This window comes from Bombina bombina, unplaced genomic scaffold (genome assembly GCF_027579735.1).
Source record: "Bombina bombina isolate aBomBom1 unplaced genomic scaffold, aBomBom1.pri scaffold_438, whole genome shotgun sequence".
Taxonomy (NCBI): Eukaryota; Metazoa; Chordata; class Amphibia; order Anura; family Bombinatoridae; genus Bombina; species Bombina bombina.
Window position 1 is genome coordinate 25,655 of NW_026512900.1, and position 17,499 is coordinate 43,153.

Consider the following 17,499-nt stretch of genomic DNA (forward strand, 5'->3'; position numbering starts at 1 on the left):
TACCATACTGGGTACCAGCCTGGTGCCCAGAGTCGGAGGTTTTTTGGACACAAATTTACAAGTATGAAAAATGTTACCCAAAGCTTCATCTTCTTTTAATATATGTAAATGTTTCTTGAGAATAGCTGTGATTTCATTGAATTGTTTAGAATACTCTGTGGTAAAGACAATTTTGTCTCTACTAAAATCTTGATCTGGTCTCTTTTTGGTTGCAATGACCTCTCTTTGAGTCTTATATTTTATCTTTTCGTGAGATTCATTAAGAATCTTATTCGAGTATCCCCTTTGCTTTAATCTGTTTGTAAGATCAGTACATTGTGAATTGAATTTCTCAGTACAATTAGTGTTTCTTCTCATTCTAATATATTGAGCTTTGGGGATTGATCTAATTAAATGTGGAGGATGGCATGATTTGGCGTGGAGTATGGTATTTCCAGCCGTTGGTTTACGATATGTGTCAGTCATTATTACACCTTTTTCTGGATCACCTGTGAGTTCTAAATCTAAGAAACATATTTTATATTGTTGTAATTCACCTGTGAATCTCAAATTTAAATCATTGGTATTAACATACTCTAAAAAGGTGCTCAGCTCAAGTTTATCCTCCACTATAAATATAAGATCATCTATGAAACGCATATACTTAATAATATGCTTTGCAAATGGATTGGAAAGAGTGTATAGGTATAAATCCTCCCACCACGCTACATACAGGTTGGCAAACGAGGGGGCAAATTTTGCCCCCATCGCTGTGCCACAAACCTGCACATAGTATTCATTATTAAACATAAAAAAATTATGTTTTAATAAAAATTCAATGATTTCACAGAAAAAAAGTTTGAATTCTAAAGAATAACGTGTGGCTGTATCCAAGAAATATCTAATGGCTTTTAATCCTAGCGTGTGGGGTATACTTGAGTAAAGGGAGGTGGCATCAATAGCCACCCATCTGAACTCCTTGTTCCATTCTACATATTCCAAACAATTCAACAAATGTGTTGAATCTCGTAAATAACTATTAAGGCTTTTAACCAAAGGCTGGAGTATGGAATCGACCCATTCAGACAATGGCTCAAACATAGAGCCAATGCCTGAAATGATGGGTCTTCCTGGGGGAGAGGTCATATTTTTATGTGTTTTAGGCACATGATGGAATATAGGCACTAATGGATAATCCGGTATCATATTTTTGACCTGTTCCTCAGTGAAGACATTGATGGCTATTCCTTGTTCTATTATTGAATATAGTTTAGACTTAAATATCTGTGTTGGATTCCTATCCAGCTTTCTGTACGTTTTGGTATCAGACAATTGTCTGTAAGCCTCATTGCAGTAGTATTCCTTATCAAGGACCACTACATTACCACCCTTGTCAGATGTTCTTATCACAATACTATCATTTTGTTTTAGTTTGTGTAATGCATTAAATTCTGCTTTTGTGAGATTAGGTTTCCCAGTGGTGCCCTTTGTTTTTATCTCTGTCTCTAAATCTAACAAATCCTTCTGGACTCTCCTCTGATACATATTGATATATGGACCCCTGAAGTTTGTGGGATAGAACTCTGACCTCCCCCTTCTGGGTGACTGTATATCACTGTCCTCTGGACCATAATCACATTCTAAAGATTTTAATTCATTAAGTGTTATACAGTCACCAAATTTGAGGGTTGCTGAGCCCATCTCACCTACAACACTGCTATGGTCAACCATTAAATCTGAATTATCATTTGCACACTCTCCTAATGCTGATTCTTCCTTCTGCAAATTAAAAAAGCGTTTTAATGTCAATTTCCTGACAAATTTATTAATGTCAATGATAGTTTTGAAAGCTGAAAAAGTGTTCGTAGGGGCAAAGCCCATTCCCTTGCTCAGTAGTGATTTTTCTTCCTCTGTGAGTTCCAGTTTAGACAGGTTCAATACCGATAGTCCTTCTTGTGTGATTTTCTTTGGGATTTTCTTGATTCTTCTGCCTGCCCTCCTTGTGCGCCTCCTAAAGGGACAGCCGATATATCTTTATCTTTGTCTTTAAGACATACAGCTGTATCTTCTTCCTCATCCGTGTCACTGTCACTCAGAACCTGTAATGACAAGAGGGGGCAGGAGGGAGGAAGTATAGACTTAGAAGAAGAAGAAGAAGAAATAGTAGAATGAGAAGGTGGTGGAGAGGGGGGAGAGAGAGATCTTGGCCCCACAGGCCCTGAAGAAACGCTTCCATCAGATATATATGATTCCTGATCTGAAGTATCAGTTGAAGAAAAGGCAACTTTTCGTTTAGATTTATGCTTCAGGATTGGTTTGGGATTTACTGTTGCAATATTTTCTGTAGATGATACTTGATTCTTTTTGCCCCCTTGTGGACGAAAGGACCTTCTTCTTGGTCTGTTCTGAAATCTTGACCAGTTGTACACCTTGTTATTCAAATAGTCCTCCAAATCTCTGTTAAATTTGTTGCCTTTTCTCTGTGCCAATTCTCCATCTGTTTTTTGTATTTTTGCTTTTAAATTGCTTTTAAATTCTCCATATTTAGTATCTGATTTCAGGGTTTTCAGATCTACTGTAATATTATCAATTTTAGATTTAAGATTATCCCTCTTTTTGGTTTTACTTCTGATAACAATGTCCATAAGTGTGAGAGAACATTTGGTTCAATGTTGCTGAACACTCTGGAGGGGGTCAGAGTGACATAAAGAGCCAATTTATTAAACTAGAGAGACTTTTATTAACAGATTTAAGATTAATGTGGGATGTGGTCTCTTTTGATCACTATATCAAAGCCATAAGAATACCAAGGGGCTTGAGAATTAAAAAATACCCCTCTTTTGATCTAGAAGACCCAGACCTACAGACAGAATGGAATGAGGCATTAACCAAATGTTCTCTCACACTTATGGACATTGTTATCAGAAGTAAAACCAAAAAGAGGGATAATCTTAAATCTAAAATTGATAATATTACAGTAGATCTGAAAACCCTGAAATCAGATACTAAATATGGAGAATTTAAAAGCAATTTAAAAGCAAAAATACAAAAAAACAGATGGAGAATTGGCACAGAGAAAAGGCAACAAATTTAACAGAGATTTGGAGGACTATTTGAATAACAAGGTGTACAACTGGTCAAGATTTCAGAACAGACCAAGAAGAAGGTCCTTTCGTCCACAAGGGGGCAAAAAGAATCAAGTATCATCTACAGAAAATATTGCAACAGTAAATCCCAAACCAATCCTGAAGCATAAATCTAAACGAAAAGTTGCCTTTTCTTCAACTGATACTTCAGATCAGGAATCATATATATCTGATGGAAGCGTTTCTTCAGGGCCTGTGGGGCCAAGATCTCTCTCTCCCCCCTCTCCACCACCTTCTCATTCTACTATTTCTTCTTCTTCTTCTTCTAAGTCTATACTTCCTCCCTCCTGCCCCCTCTTGTCATTACAGGTTCTGAGTGACAGTGACACGGATGAGGAAGAAGATACAGCTGTATGTCTTAAAGACAAAGATAAAGATATATCGGCTGTCCCTTTAGGAGGCGCACAAGGAGGGCAGGCAGAAGAATCAAGAAAATCCCAAAGAAAATCACACAAGAAGGACTATCGGTATTGAACCTGTCTAAACTGGAACTCACAGAGGAAGAAAAATCACTACTGAGCAAGGGAATGGGCTTTGCCCCTACGAACACTTTTTCAGCTTTCAAAACTATCATTGACATTAATAAATTTGTCAGGAAATTGACATTAAAACGCTTTTTTAATTTGCAGAAGGAAGAATCAGCATTAGGAGAGTGTGCAAATGATAATTCAGATTTAATGGTTGACCATAGCAGTGTTGTAGGTGAGATGGGCTCAGCAACCCTCAAATTTGGTGACTGTATAACACTTAATGAATTAAAATCTTTAGAATGTGATTATGGTCCAGAGGACAGTGATATACAGTCACCCAGAAGGGGGAGGTCAGAGTTCTATCCCACAAACTTCAGGGGTCCATATATCAATATGTATCAGAGGAGAGTCCAGAAGGATTTGTTAGATTTAGAGACAGAGATAAAAACAAAGGGCACCACTGGGAAACCTAATCTCACAAAAGCAGAATTTAATGCATTACACAAACTAAAACAAAATGATAGTATTGTGATAAGAACATCTGACAAGGGTGGTAATGTAGTGGTCCTTGATAAGGAATACTACTGCAATGAGGCTTACAGACAATTGTCTGATACCAAAACGTACAGAAAGCTGGATAGGAATCCAACACAGATATTTAAGTCTAAACTATATTCAATAATAGAACAAGGAATAGCCATCAATGTCTTCACTGAGGAACAGGTCAAAAATATGATACCGGATTATCCATTAGTGCCTATATTCCATCATGTGCCTAAAACACATAAAAATATGACCTCTCCCCCAGGAAGACCCATCATTTCAGGCATTGGCTCTATGTTTGAGCCATTGTCTGAATGGGTCGATTCCATACTCCAGCCTTTGGTTAAAAGCCTTAATAGTTATTTACGAGATTCAACACATTTGTTGAATTGTTTGGAATATGTAGAATGGAACAAGGAGTTCAGATGGGTGGCTATTGATGCCACCTCCCTTTACTCAAGTATACCCCACACGCTAGGATTAAAAGCCATTAGATATTTCTTGGATACAGCCACACGTTATTCTTTAGAATTCAAACTTTTTTTCTGTGAAATCATTGAATTTTTATTAAAACATAATTTTTTTATGTTTAATAATGAATACTATGTGCAGGTTTGTGGCACAGCGATGGGGGCAAAATTTGCCCCCTCGTTTGCCAACCTGTATGTAGCGTGGTGGGAGGATTTATACCTATACACTCTTTCCAATCCATTTGCAAAGCATATTATTAAGTATATGCGTTTCATAGATGATCTTATATTTATAGTGGAGGATAAACTTGAGCTGAGCACCTTTTTAGAGTATGTTAATACCAATGATTTAAATTTGAGATTCACAGGTGAATTACAACAATATAAAATATGTTTCTTAGATTTAGAACTCACAGGTGATCCAGAAAAAGGTGTAATAATGACTGACACATATCGTAAACCAACGGCTGGAAATACCATACTCCACGCCAAATCATGCCATCCTCCACATTTAATTAGATCAATCCCCAAAGCTCAATATATTAGAATGAGAAGAAACACTAATTGTACTGAGAAATTCAATTCACAATGTACTGATCTTACAAACAGATTAAAGCAAAGGGGATACTCGAATAAGATTCTTAATGAATCTCACGAAAAGATAAAATATAAGACTCAAAGAGAGGTCATTGCAACCAAAAAGAGACCAGATCAAGATTTTAGTAGAGACAAAATTGTCTTTACCACAGAGTATTCTAAACAATTCAATGAAATCACAGCTATTCTCAAGAAACATTTACATATATTAAAAGAAGATGAAGCTTTGGGTAACATTTTTCATACTTGTAAATTTGTGTCCAAAAAACCTCCGACTCTGGGCACCAGGCTGGTACCCAGTATGGTAAATACAATAACAAATAAACGGGGGAGTAACTGGATAAGGAAAAAAGGTACATACAAATGTGGCACTAAACCATGCATTACGTGTGAAGTTATTGAAAGAAGTGATACTTTCACCAGTTCAGCAACACATGAAAGATATAATATGGAGTTCTATGCAAATTGTAGGACTGAATTTGTAGTTTATCTAATAGAATGTTCCCTTTGTTCCCTACAATATATTGGTCAAACGACCAGAGAGCTCCGATCACGTATCAGAGAACATATTAGGGACACTAAAAACTACAATAAAGACTCGGCGGTAGCGGTTCATTTTAATCAAACACATATGACTCACATAGCACACATCACTGTTAAAGTTATTGATAAAATTCAGTCACCCACTAGAGGGGGCAACAAACAAAAATTGTTGCTCAAACGTGAATTATTTTGGATTTACAAACTTAAAACGATAGTACCACAGGGTCTAAATAGAGAATGGGACATGTCCTATTATGTGGAGTAATTATTTATTTATATATATATTTTTTTTTGGTCTATCTGTTAAGGGTCAACTTAATTTACTATGCAGAAATTTAAACAAAGTCTTTCAATAATATTGCATATAGTAATTTACCTTTAACAAATATTGGATCTTAGGTTCTCATTCAGTTCAATTTAAACATTATATACTTGGTTTGTATAAGCATGAATAAATAATGGGATATATTTAGGTCCATAAATAGGAGCATATGATTATAGTCCCCTGTTTCTTGATATAATTCCCTTTATATTCATTTATTTATCACAAAATAATAAACACATTTTAGCGTATAGGAGGTGACTCATACTTAGTATCTACAAAGACATAAGGTTACAAGGTTATAACATAGTGCTGAAGTTGTTGTTTTATGTGTACTTACATATCATGTATAACTATATATCCTATTAAGTAATTCAGCATATACATATATGTACATACATTTTTCAAACACAATATACTTTTCTGTGTTCATGGTAAGTGCTAGGTGAGGGTAAGCAGTTTTAACACTATTTTGATACAGGTGTTTCTATAGCTTTTCCATCATTGGGTACTTCCCCTTTAAATAGCAGGGGTTGTACTAACATATCTCACTCCTATGATTAAGTGCCGAGCATAGGCACGAAACATGTAAGGAGGGTTATCACCTGCTACCCTTTGTATTCTTTGCCTATTGGCTTTTTTAAGACATGTTAAATAAAGCATTTGAATTTTAATTACCTTTTACTCTGCTTGTTGCTGCCGCATTTTTTCGTTTTTCTGTTAATTAGAGAGCATGTAAGGAGCTTCTAGGGTTAATTTTAGCTTTAGTGTAGTGTAGTAGACAACCTCAAGTATTTATCTAGGCCCATTTTGGTATATTTCATGCCACCATTTTACCGCCAAATGCGATCAAATAAAAAAAAAAGTTCACTTTTTCACAAACTTTAGGTTTCTCACTGAAATTATTTACAAACAGCTTGTGCAATTATGGCACAAATGGTTGTAAATGCTTCTCTGGGATCCCCTTTGTTCAGAAATAGCAGACATATATGGCTTTGGCATTGCTTTCTGGTAATTAGAAGGCTGCTAAATGCCGCTGCGCATCACATGTGTATTATGCCCAGCAGTGAAGGGGTTAATTAGGTAGCTTGTAGGGAGCTTGCAGGGTTAATTTTAGCTTTAGTGTAGAGATCAGCCTCCCACCTGACACATCAGACCCCCTGATCCCTCCCAAATAGCTCTCTTCCCTCCCCCACCCCACAATTGTCCCCGGCATATTAAGTACTGGCAGAAAGTCTGCCAGTACTAAAATAAAAGGTATCTTAATTTTTCTATAGCATATTTTAATATGCTGCTGTATAGGATCCCCCCTTATCCCCCAACCTCTCTGATCCCCCCCAAACAACTCTCTAACCCTCCCCCTCTGCCTTATTGTGCACCATCTTGGGTACTGGCAGCTGTCTGCCAGTACCCAGTTTACCAAAAAATGCTTTTTTTTTTTTCTGTAGTGTAGCTTCCCCCCCAAAGACCAATCCCCCAACCCCTCCCAGATCCCTTAGATTCTTTTTTTAAATTAAATTATTACCCCACTCTAGCCCACTTTTGTATAACAAATTTGCTGTAGTGTAGCCGTTCCCACCCACTCCCGCCCCATGCACGTGCGGGTGTCCGTGCACGCCCCTGGCGATCCCGCCCACGATCCTGCCACCTCTTGCATCATCAGATACATCGATGGCCGCCACCTGCCTCCCAGACCGGCTCCCATCCACCAACGATACCGGCCATCGATGTCCGGTGCAGAGAGGGCCACAGAGTGGCTCTCTCTGCATCGGATGGCCAAGGAAGGTTATTGCATGGATGCCTCGATATCGAGGCATCTCTGCAATAACCGGAAAGCGGCTGGAAGCGAGCAGGATCGCTTCCACTGCTTTCCAGACAGACAACATACTGTATTTTTTTAGAGGATGTACCCTGCACGTCGTCAGTCGTTAAGGGGTTAATATATCAATGTTGGTTGTGCAAAGCTGGGGAATGGGTAGTAAAAGCGTTATCTATCTTTTTAAACAATAACAATTTTGGTGTTGACTGTCTCTTTAAGCCTACTTTAAAACATTTTCAGTAAGAAAATCACACATATATATAGGGGGGGTTTCAGCAGACACAGCAGATTCAAACTATACCATTATTGTATGTATATATCGTGACTTGTAAGGACACTACATCAAAAGGTGTGAAACAATTTATATTTGCATTCAAATTTTAATAAACAACGTCGTAAAAATTTAGTTTTTTTCCCTCTAAATAATATAGTAAAACAAAGTTACACTCATATAAAAAGGGCCTTTGGGTATAGTTATTTAACTTTGATGTGCACATAGGGACTCCCATGAGCCTCTACTCAAATAAATCCACATTTATTCTTTCTTTATTCAGGTGATTACTATTGCCACGGTGATCACCTGGCTATTAAAACCTATATAGGGTCTTTATTTTAAAGAGGGGCTTCTGAGCTTTAAAATGAGAAGTCTTGGGGGTCTCTAGCCCTTTTTGATGGCCTATTACAAGACACCCTTGTTAAAATATATAAATTAATAGTTTGATAAACAAGGTTGTTTTTTTATTTTTTATAAACTTTATAGTAAAAACATTTGGCTTTTCTCATATACATTAGGGTCTCTGGGTATATGACATCACCGGCAACCCATGCCATTTATCCATCTCATATGTGGGTGTGTGTGGGGGGCTGCAATTAACTCAGAAAGCGCCAACAACCAACCCTGAGATGACAACCCATGGTCATCACCTGTACCCCAAAGATATAGGACCCGATAATCAAAGATCTGCAAGCAAAAATGTGAAAAACCAGGTTTATTCTCGCAAAGACAGTCTTCATGGAATTATGATAGAAACTGGGCTGTCCCTGCGAGTGGCAAGATGTCTCTTATAGAAATAATGACATCTCTTTGCTATGTAAAAGTTCACAATGAAGGGCAAAGAACACAGGAAGAAACTGGCGCACATTTAAACTTTACTATTACGTCTAATACAAATCAAAATATGCTGTTTTCAGTGCACAGTACCTTAAATATGCTGTTATTTTCATATGCATAGGTTTTCCTTTCAGAATAATCAGTGTTTTAAGTATTTTAATTAAAAGTTCGACACCTTTTAAGTTGTGAGAAAAAACAGTGAGAGGGGGAAATGTTTAGAGAATTACGTTGGGATTTTTAGAGACAATTTCATACATGCCAATGGAACACCTGTGTTCAGTCCTTTTTACGTCAAAAACAACAATTTACATTTGTATTTTGCACAAATTTCTTACGGTCTGTTTGCACATTTAATTTAAATTACAATTCACACTCTGCATATTTAATTCAATTTATTTCGGTTTAATTTACATACAAATTAGTTTTTGATAAAATAAGATTTTTGGTGAAAAATTTTGTTACGATTTTTGATGCACCTTAAAATTACAAAAAACATTTCCCAGTGTATTTTGTGTGAATGGTTAAATTATCTATTTGGTATGATTTTTAAATTAAGATTTTAATTGTGCACTTTTGTATTGTAGGCTCTCGTGGACATCAAACAATTGCAAATACAACAAAGGTTTATAAAATATATATATACAGTAGATATACAGGGAGTGCAGAATTATTAGGCAAATGAGTATTTTGACCACATCATCCTCTTTATGCATGTTGTCTTTCTCCAAGCTGTATAATCCAGCCTACTACCAATTAAGCATATTAGGTGATGTGCATCTCTGTAATGAGAAGGGGTGTGGTCTAATGACATCAACACCCTATATCAGGTGTGCATAATTATTAGGCAACTTCCTTTCTTTTGGCAAAATGGGTCAAAAGAAGGACTTGACAGGCTCAGAAAAGTCAAAAATAGTGAGATATCTTGCAGAGGGATGCAGCACTCTTAAAATTGCAAAGCTTCTGAAGCGTGATCATCGAACAATCAAGTGTTTCATTCAAAATAGTCAACAGGGTCGCAAGAAGCGTGTGGAAAAACCAAGGCGCAAAATAACTGCCCATGAACTGAGAAAAGTCAAGCGTGCAGCTGCCAAGATGCCACTTGCCACCAGTTTGGCCATATTTGCAACATCACTGGAGTGCCCAAAAGCACAAGGTGTTCAATACTCAGAGACATGGCCAAGGTAAGAAAGGCTGAAAGACGACCACCACTGAACAAGACACACAAGCTGAAACGTCAAGACTGGGCCAAGAAATATCTCAAGACTGATTTTTCTAAGGTTTTATGGACTGATGAAATGAGAGTGGGTCTTGATGGGCCAGATTGATGGGCCCGTGGCTGGATTGGTAAAGGGCAGAGAGCTCCAGTCCGACTCAGACGCCAGCAAGGTGGAGGTGGAGTACTGTTTTGGGCTGGTATCATCAAAGATGAGCTTGTGGGGCCTTTTCGGGTTGAGGATGGAGTCAAGCTCAACTCCCAGTCCTACTGCCAGTTTCTGGAAGACACCTTCTTCAAGCAGTGGTACAGGAAGAAGTCTGCATCCTTCAAGAAAAACATGATTTTCATGCAGGACAATGCTCCATCACACACGTCCAAGTACTCCACAGCGTGGCTGGCAAGAAAGGGTATAAAAGAAGAAAATCTAATGACATGGCCTCCTTGTTCACCTGATCTGAACCCCATTGAGAACCTGTGGTCCATCATCAAATGTGAGATTTACAAGGAGCGAAAACAGTACACCTCTCTGAACAGTGTCTGGGAGGCTGTGGTTGCTGCTGCACGCATTGTTGATGGTGAACAGATCAAAACACTGACAGAATCCATGGATGGCAGGCTTTTGAGTGTCCTTGCAAAGAAAGGTGGCTATATTGGTCACTGATTTGTTTTTGTTTTGTTTTTGAATGTCAGAAATGTATATTTGTGAATGTTGAGATGTTATATTGGTTTCACTGGTAAAAATAAATAATTGAAATGGGTATATATTTGTTTTTTGTTAAGTTGCCTAATAATTATGCACAGTAATAGTCACCTGCACACACAGATATCCCCCTAAAATAGCTATAACTAAAAACAAACTAAAAACTACTTCCAAAACTATTCAGCTTTGATATTAATGAGTTTTTTGGGTTCATTGAGAACATGGTTGTTGTTCAATAATAAAATTAATCCTCAAAAATACAACTTGCCTAATAATTCTGCACTCCCTGTATAAATCTTTGTTAAATATATGTGTGGCACAAATATTGGCACCATTTTAGTCAATACTTTGTGCTACCTCCCTTTGTCAAGATAACAGCTCTGAGTCTTCTCCTATAATGCCTGATGAGGTTGGAAATTATATGGCAAGGGATCTGAGACCATTCCTTCTTACAGAATCTCTCCAGGTCCTTTATATTTTGAGGTCAATGCTAGTGGACTCTCCTCTTCAGTTCACCCACAGGTCTTCTATGGGGTTCAAGTCAGGGGACTGGGATGGCCATGGAAGGACCTTGATTTTGTGGTTAGTAAACCATTTTTGTGTTGATTTTGATGTATGTTTTAGATCATTAGTCTGCTGGAAGATCCAATCATGGCCCATTCGTCACACCACTCCTCCGTGATCATAGCCGTTGCTATGATCGCAGCGTGACTAGCAGCTCCATGAGCATGGCCATTGTGGGCGCGCGGTGATGACTGCCCAAGTATAGGTTAGTTTTGTGCTTCCCTGGGTGCTATTATTCTGAACTGTAGGTTACCTTGATTGCTTAATTGTTACCAATCTCTGCCTGTCTGACCACTCTGCCTGTTTAACCCTTGAATTGCTGGATTGCCTTATCATTGCTGAACTCTGCCTGTCTGACCACTCTGCCTGTTTAACCCTTGAATTGCTGGATTGCCTTATCATTGCTGACCTCTGCCTGCCTGACCATTCTACTGGTTTACCCCTGAACTGCTAAACCACTGGATTACCTTTGTTGCTGACCTCTACTTGTTCCTGACTATTCTGCTGGTTTACCCCTGAACTGCTAATCTGCTGGATTGCCTTTCTCTTGTTGTCGTTAAGGACTGCCCTGTCTACCATGAGTACTGCTTACCTCATTTCTTATACTTACGTTGTTCTGGGATATTTCCTTATCCTTCCACTTGAAGCCGGGATAAGAAGACTACTGACCAAGTTTGGTCTGATAGGGAAATATCCCACAAGCATTACACCATTAAGCTTTCTGGCAGAGGCAGTCAGGTGTTCATTTCATATCTGTTGATATTTAATAGAGTCCATGATGCCATGATGCCAAAATGTCCAGGTCCTCTGGTAGAAAAACAGCTAAAAAAAAAGAGCCCCACCATATTTAACCGTGGGCATGAGGTACTTTTCCATTTGGTTACCTCTGTGTGCGCCAAAACCACTTCTGGGGGTGCATTTATTAATGTCCGGATGGACATGATCCGATATAGCGGATCATGTCTGCCGCACATCGATAAATGCAGACAGCATACACTGACGGCATTTATCATTGCACTAGCAGTTCTTGTGAACCGCTGGTGCTATACCACCCCCTGCAGAATTGCAGCCAATCGGTTGGCCACTAGCAGGGGGGTGTCAATCAGCCTGATCGTATTTGATCGGGCGGATTGCTGTCCGCCACCTAAGAGATGGCGGACGAGTTAAGGAGCAGCGGTCTTAGGACCGCTGCTTCTTAACTTCCGCTTCAGCTGGAACTGAAGCGGAGTGGGTCGGAGGCAGCATCCGCTGCTTCCTAAATAGACCCCCTGGTGTTTATTGACAAAAAGCTCTATTTTGGTTTCATCTGACCATAGAACCCGATCCCATTTGAAGTTCCAGTAGTGTCTGGCAAACTGAAAGGACCAGTCAACACATTTGATTTGCATAATAAACAAATGCAAGATAACAAGACAATGCAATAGCACTTAGTCTGAACTTCAAATGAGTAGTAGATTTTTTTATAACAAATTTCAAAGTTATGTATATTTCCACTCCCCTTGTACCATGTGATAGCAATCAGCCAATCACAAATGCATATACGTATAGTCTGTGAATTCTTGCACATGCTCAGTAGGATCTGGTGTCTCAAAAATTGTAAATATAAAAGACTGTGCACATTTTTTTTAATGGAAGTAAATTGGAAAGTTGTTTAAAATTACATGCTGTATCTGAATCATGAAAATTTAATTTAACCTGAGTGTCCCTTGAAGTTTGTTTTTGGATGAGAGTAGAGGCTATTTTCTTGAAACCCTTCCAAACAAGTCCTGGAAGTCATGGCTGAACAATTTCCTGTTCCTAGGCACCCAGGTGTACTAAAAATGTAAAATATCAATGGGAATATGAAAAAAGGCAAGAGCAAACAGATATGATAGTGCACAAGAGTCCAAATACAAAAATAAACAAAGTCCAATAGGATTAAGAAGTTGAATCCCACAGAGTAGTTAATATAGCAGAAGTGATGGTTCGACAAGATATGATGTTAAGGACAGGCTGATGATTTTGTGTTTACAGGACCCTACCTCAATCCTATGAGGTAAGGGCAATACTCTGTCTGTGAGAGGGAAAATGATTTTCTTGCCACCATCTGTTGTGTTTTAGTATGCCTCCTGACATGGGTCTTTAAATTCTGTGATATTATTTAGACTCCTTGAATGCCATGGAAAACATGAAAGGACTCCAATAGTAAAACACTATATAAACCATATAATTTATTTCTAGAGGTGGTTAATATCCACTTACAATATTAAACCTCAATCCGTTATGAGGTAAGAATAAAAGCATATGCAGACATATACATAAAAACGTCTGTTTCTGAAGTTGTGCCGGAACAAAACCGCCCAGTTGTTGGAAACCTTACGCATTTGAAGGTTTAAATAATGATAATTCTTCGTCAGAGGTAAAAGGCAATATGCTTCTCCCGGCTTCTATTTCAAACTTTTAATACATGGGCGTTTTTTTGCTTACTCTGATGTCTAGAGTCACGTGATATGGGTATAACCAATCATAAGTCAGTTAATTTTTCCAACATTTATTTCATTATAATGGAGATATACGATGCGTTCCTACATAGAACTTTAATCTATAATAGGTGGCTCAATAGTGACACCTGTAACTTTATATACAACTTTATAAATTCAATCACATTGATACATTTAAATATAAAACTATTAATTCCCTAAAGATAAACACTGAATAGGCTTGTCACCTTATATCATTAGTGTGTACATCTCACTTCATTACATAACTTACTGCTTTCTATCAGTTTAGTGTTAGCCGTTCCCTATGATGGTACCCCAAATTCTGCAATTATCCGTATTTGTACTAGACCTTTTAAAAGGCTTATTGCACCAGTAAATGTCTTTGCATCTCACGTTCTAATACTTTCAAAAGTTAACGAAAATTTGTATCCTATCATAGTAAACTCCAATGAAATGTAGAATAGTACATAGTATGTTTAACATTACGGTATGCAGAATCTCGTCAATGTTTTTACTTCTGAATAAACGGTATCTGATGTACTATTCATAAATTGTAATTATAAGTTCAATGTGCTTTAGTTAAAGGGACACTAAACCCAAATGTTTTATTTTGTGATTCAGATAGAGCATGCAATTTTAAGCAACTTTCTAATTTACTCTTATTATCAATTTTTCTTTGTTCACTTGCTATATTTATTTGAAAAAAAAGGCATCTAAGCTTCTTTTTTGGTTCAGTACTCTAGACAGCACTTTTTTATTGGTGAATGAATTTATCCACCAATCAGCAAGAACAACCCAGGTTGTTCACCAAGAATGGGCCGGCATCTAAAATTACATTCTTGCCTTTCAAATAAAGATACCAAGAGAATGAAGAAAATTTGATAATAGGAGTAAATTAGAAAGTTGCTTAAAATGTCATTCTCTATCTGAATCACGAAAGAAAACATTTGGATTCAGTGTCCCTTTAAGCCTTTGTGTTAGATGATGTTTATTCAAAGATAATATATACATTCTAGCATTATGATCTGCCTACAAGTAGCAATTTTCTGAGGGCTGTTCTAATTAGTTATTAATTTCGTTAAAGGAAGCTAAAGAGTGTGTTCCATCCTTACCAGTCTCACCATATCATCTAATAATGTAGTAGTTAGTGCAATACATAAAGTAATAGTTTCATGTTTTTATATACGTCCTGCTATGCACACCTATACATTTAGGTTCCTTTTTATTCCTTTTCTACTCACTATTTAATTATTAAACAGGAGGTACAGTACATATGGGAATAAATGTAGTATGATTTTGCATAGCTGGATGTTTTGGTTCTTGTGTAAATTCAATATTAATTTATGAAAGCCTTACCCATCAAATACAATTTCAAGCAAAGCTGTTGTTTGCTATCACAATATCTTACTAATATTTATAAAAATGAAGCTAGATCAATATCCTCATTTAAGCCCACTAGATGCATGGTCCTCATATGATGTATCCAGTAGGTTTCTCTATGTCTTAAGTTTTAAGAACTGTTCCCAGCCTTGTGCAGGGAATATACCTCAAATATATTTTTCTCATATGAATTCATAGTGGTGGCAATAATTGTACCAAACATATATTTACCATACATTTTTTTTTTTTTTTTGGGGGGGGGGGGGGGGGAGGTAAACCTGTGTTGTGTTTGCAGTTGTTTGATATCCATGAGAGTAGAGAATTTTTGCGTTTTTTTTTTTTTTTTTAACAAAAGACCAAAAGTTAAAACAATAAATAATTTTTCACAGCCTTCTTTGCTCATATTTACTAACGGTAACAATATTTGTGGAGGGCACTATATATATATATATATATATATTTATATATATATACACATACACACACACACACATTGATTTAGAAAAAAACATTTTTTTTTTTCTAATGCATGAAACCTCATATCTTTAAGACCTTATAACTTTTTAATGCCTTTTTATCAGATAGTTTTAATATGCCTGTTACTGCACTGTTAAATGTATTTTTGATGTATTTTGTGCAACTTTTTTGTATCGCATAAACAGAACTCTCAGGTTGCGCTAACCTAACGCACGTTAAATTAGACTGCGCTCAAGTGAACACGCTTACTTTCAACTCGTAATATGCATGCACCATGCCAAGAAATAAACCATATCACTTGAGCGTTACAGTTTATGCACCACACGTAATCTAGCCCTTAATCAGGTAAACTGTGCTTCCTATTTCTGGGCTTATGAGTAAGGGATATCATTGAATTAGACAAGAAGAGTCCAAAGCACTCCAGGAGTAAATCGTAAAACTAAGCATTTATTTCAAAGTTAAAAATGCAACATCTTTATGCAGGCAAGTAAGGCCCCCTATATCAGTGAATTGTATTCTTTGTTGAAAGCTAAACCTAGGTAGGCTCATATGCTAATTTCTAAGCCCTTGAAGGCTGCCTCTTATCTCAGTGCATTTTCAAATAATTTTTATTGCTAGATAGCACTAGTTCATGTGTGCCTTATTGGTAACATTGTGTTTACGCCCATGGAGATACCTAGGAGTCAGCATTGATTGGTTAAAATGCAAGTCTGTCAAAAGAACTGAAATAAGGGGGCAGTCTGCAGAGGCTTAGATACAAGGTTATCACAGAGGTAAAAAGTATATTAATATAATCATGCTGAGTATGCAAAACTGGGGAATGGGAAATAAAGGGATTATCTATCTTTTTAAACAATACAAATTCTGGAGTCGACTGTCCTTTAAAAGTTTATAAGAATCAACATTCAGAATATGACAGTCAATTATCAAATTTACAATTTGATGATAAAATGTAACTTTAAATAGTTGTACTTTTTGTTGAATGTTGGGCAAGCATTTGACATTTATTTTGAATAAATGCACCAAAAATTGTTATTTTTGTCAAACATGTTAAACATTTCAGCATCCCTATTAATGAGGCAAAATTTTGACAAACTACAAATACCAAAGGGTTAATGCTTAGCTCAAATAAATAATGTGAAATTGGTGCACTTATACTAATCTTTGGACATTTCTATAGTTGTAACGATTGGGTCTTGAAGGTGAGTGTAAGCACTGAAGCAAATTTGTGTCCTTTAGTGAGTATGACAAACAAATCTTGCTATTATAGTTCAGTCTGTAAAATGCATGTTGCTACATCTCAGCAATACTAAGATATACAGTACCTTCCAACAGAAAAAACTGTGATTTCTCCAGGGTGTGGCTTTCCCCGGCCATCCTTTGACCGGCCCATACGGTGTAAGAGACTTCTCTTTTTGCGAGTACAGTGGATGCACGGTGCCTGTGTAGATCCAAGGTGCACTGTATGGTGATGAGGAGGACCAGAATCCTGGCTCTCACGGTGAGGACACAGACTGTTGGTGAGCAGATATGAAGAAGATGTAAAATAACTCAATACTTTTTACCCTAAAGAAACTTACCCTAATTGCTATTCAGTAAAGGAGCATTTTTGTTTAAAGGGACAGTCTAGTCCAAAATAAAATGTAATTATTCAGATAGGGCATGTCATTTTACACAATTTT

The 17,499-nt window shown here is 37.2% G+C and overlaps 1 protein-coding gene across 1 annotated transcript in view; it reads right to left on the minus strand.

Moving 5' to 3' along the window:
* Positions 1 to 17,499, minus strand: part of LOC128644597 (RELT-like protein 2) — a gene marked incomplete at its 3' end in the record, with an annotated part of 65,614 nt that overhangs the window by 10,394 nt on the left and 37,721 nt on the right. The window contains exon 5 of the mRNA XM_053697143.1: positions 17,143 to 17,331. Coding sequence (XP_053553118.1) covers positions 17,143 to 17,331 — 189 coding nt within the window. The remainder of the gene's footprint in view (positions 1 to 17,142; positions 17,332 to 17,499) is intronic.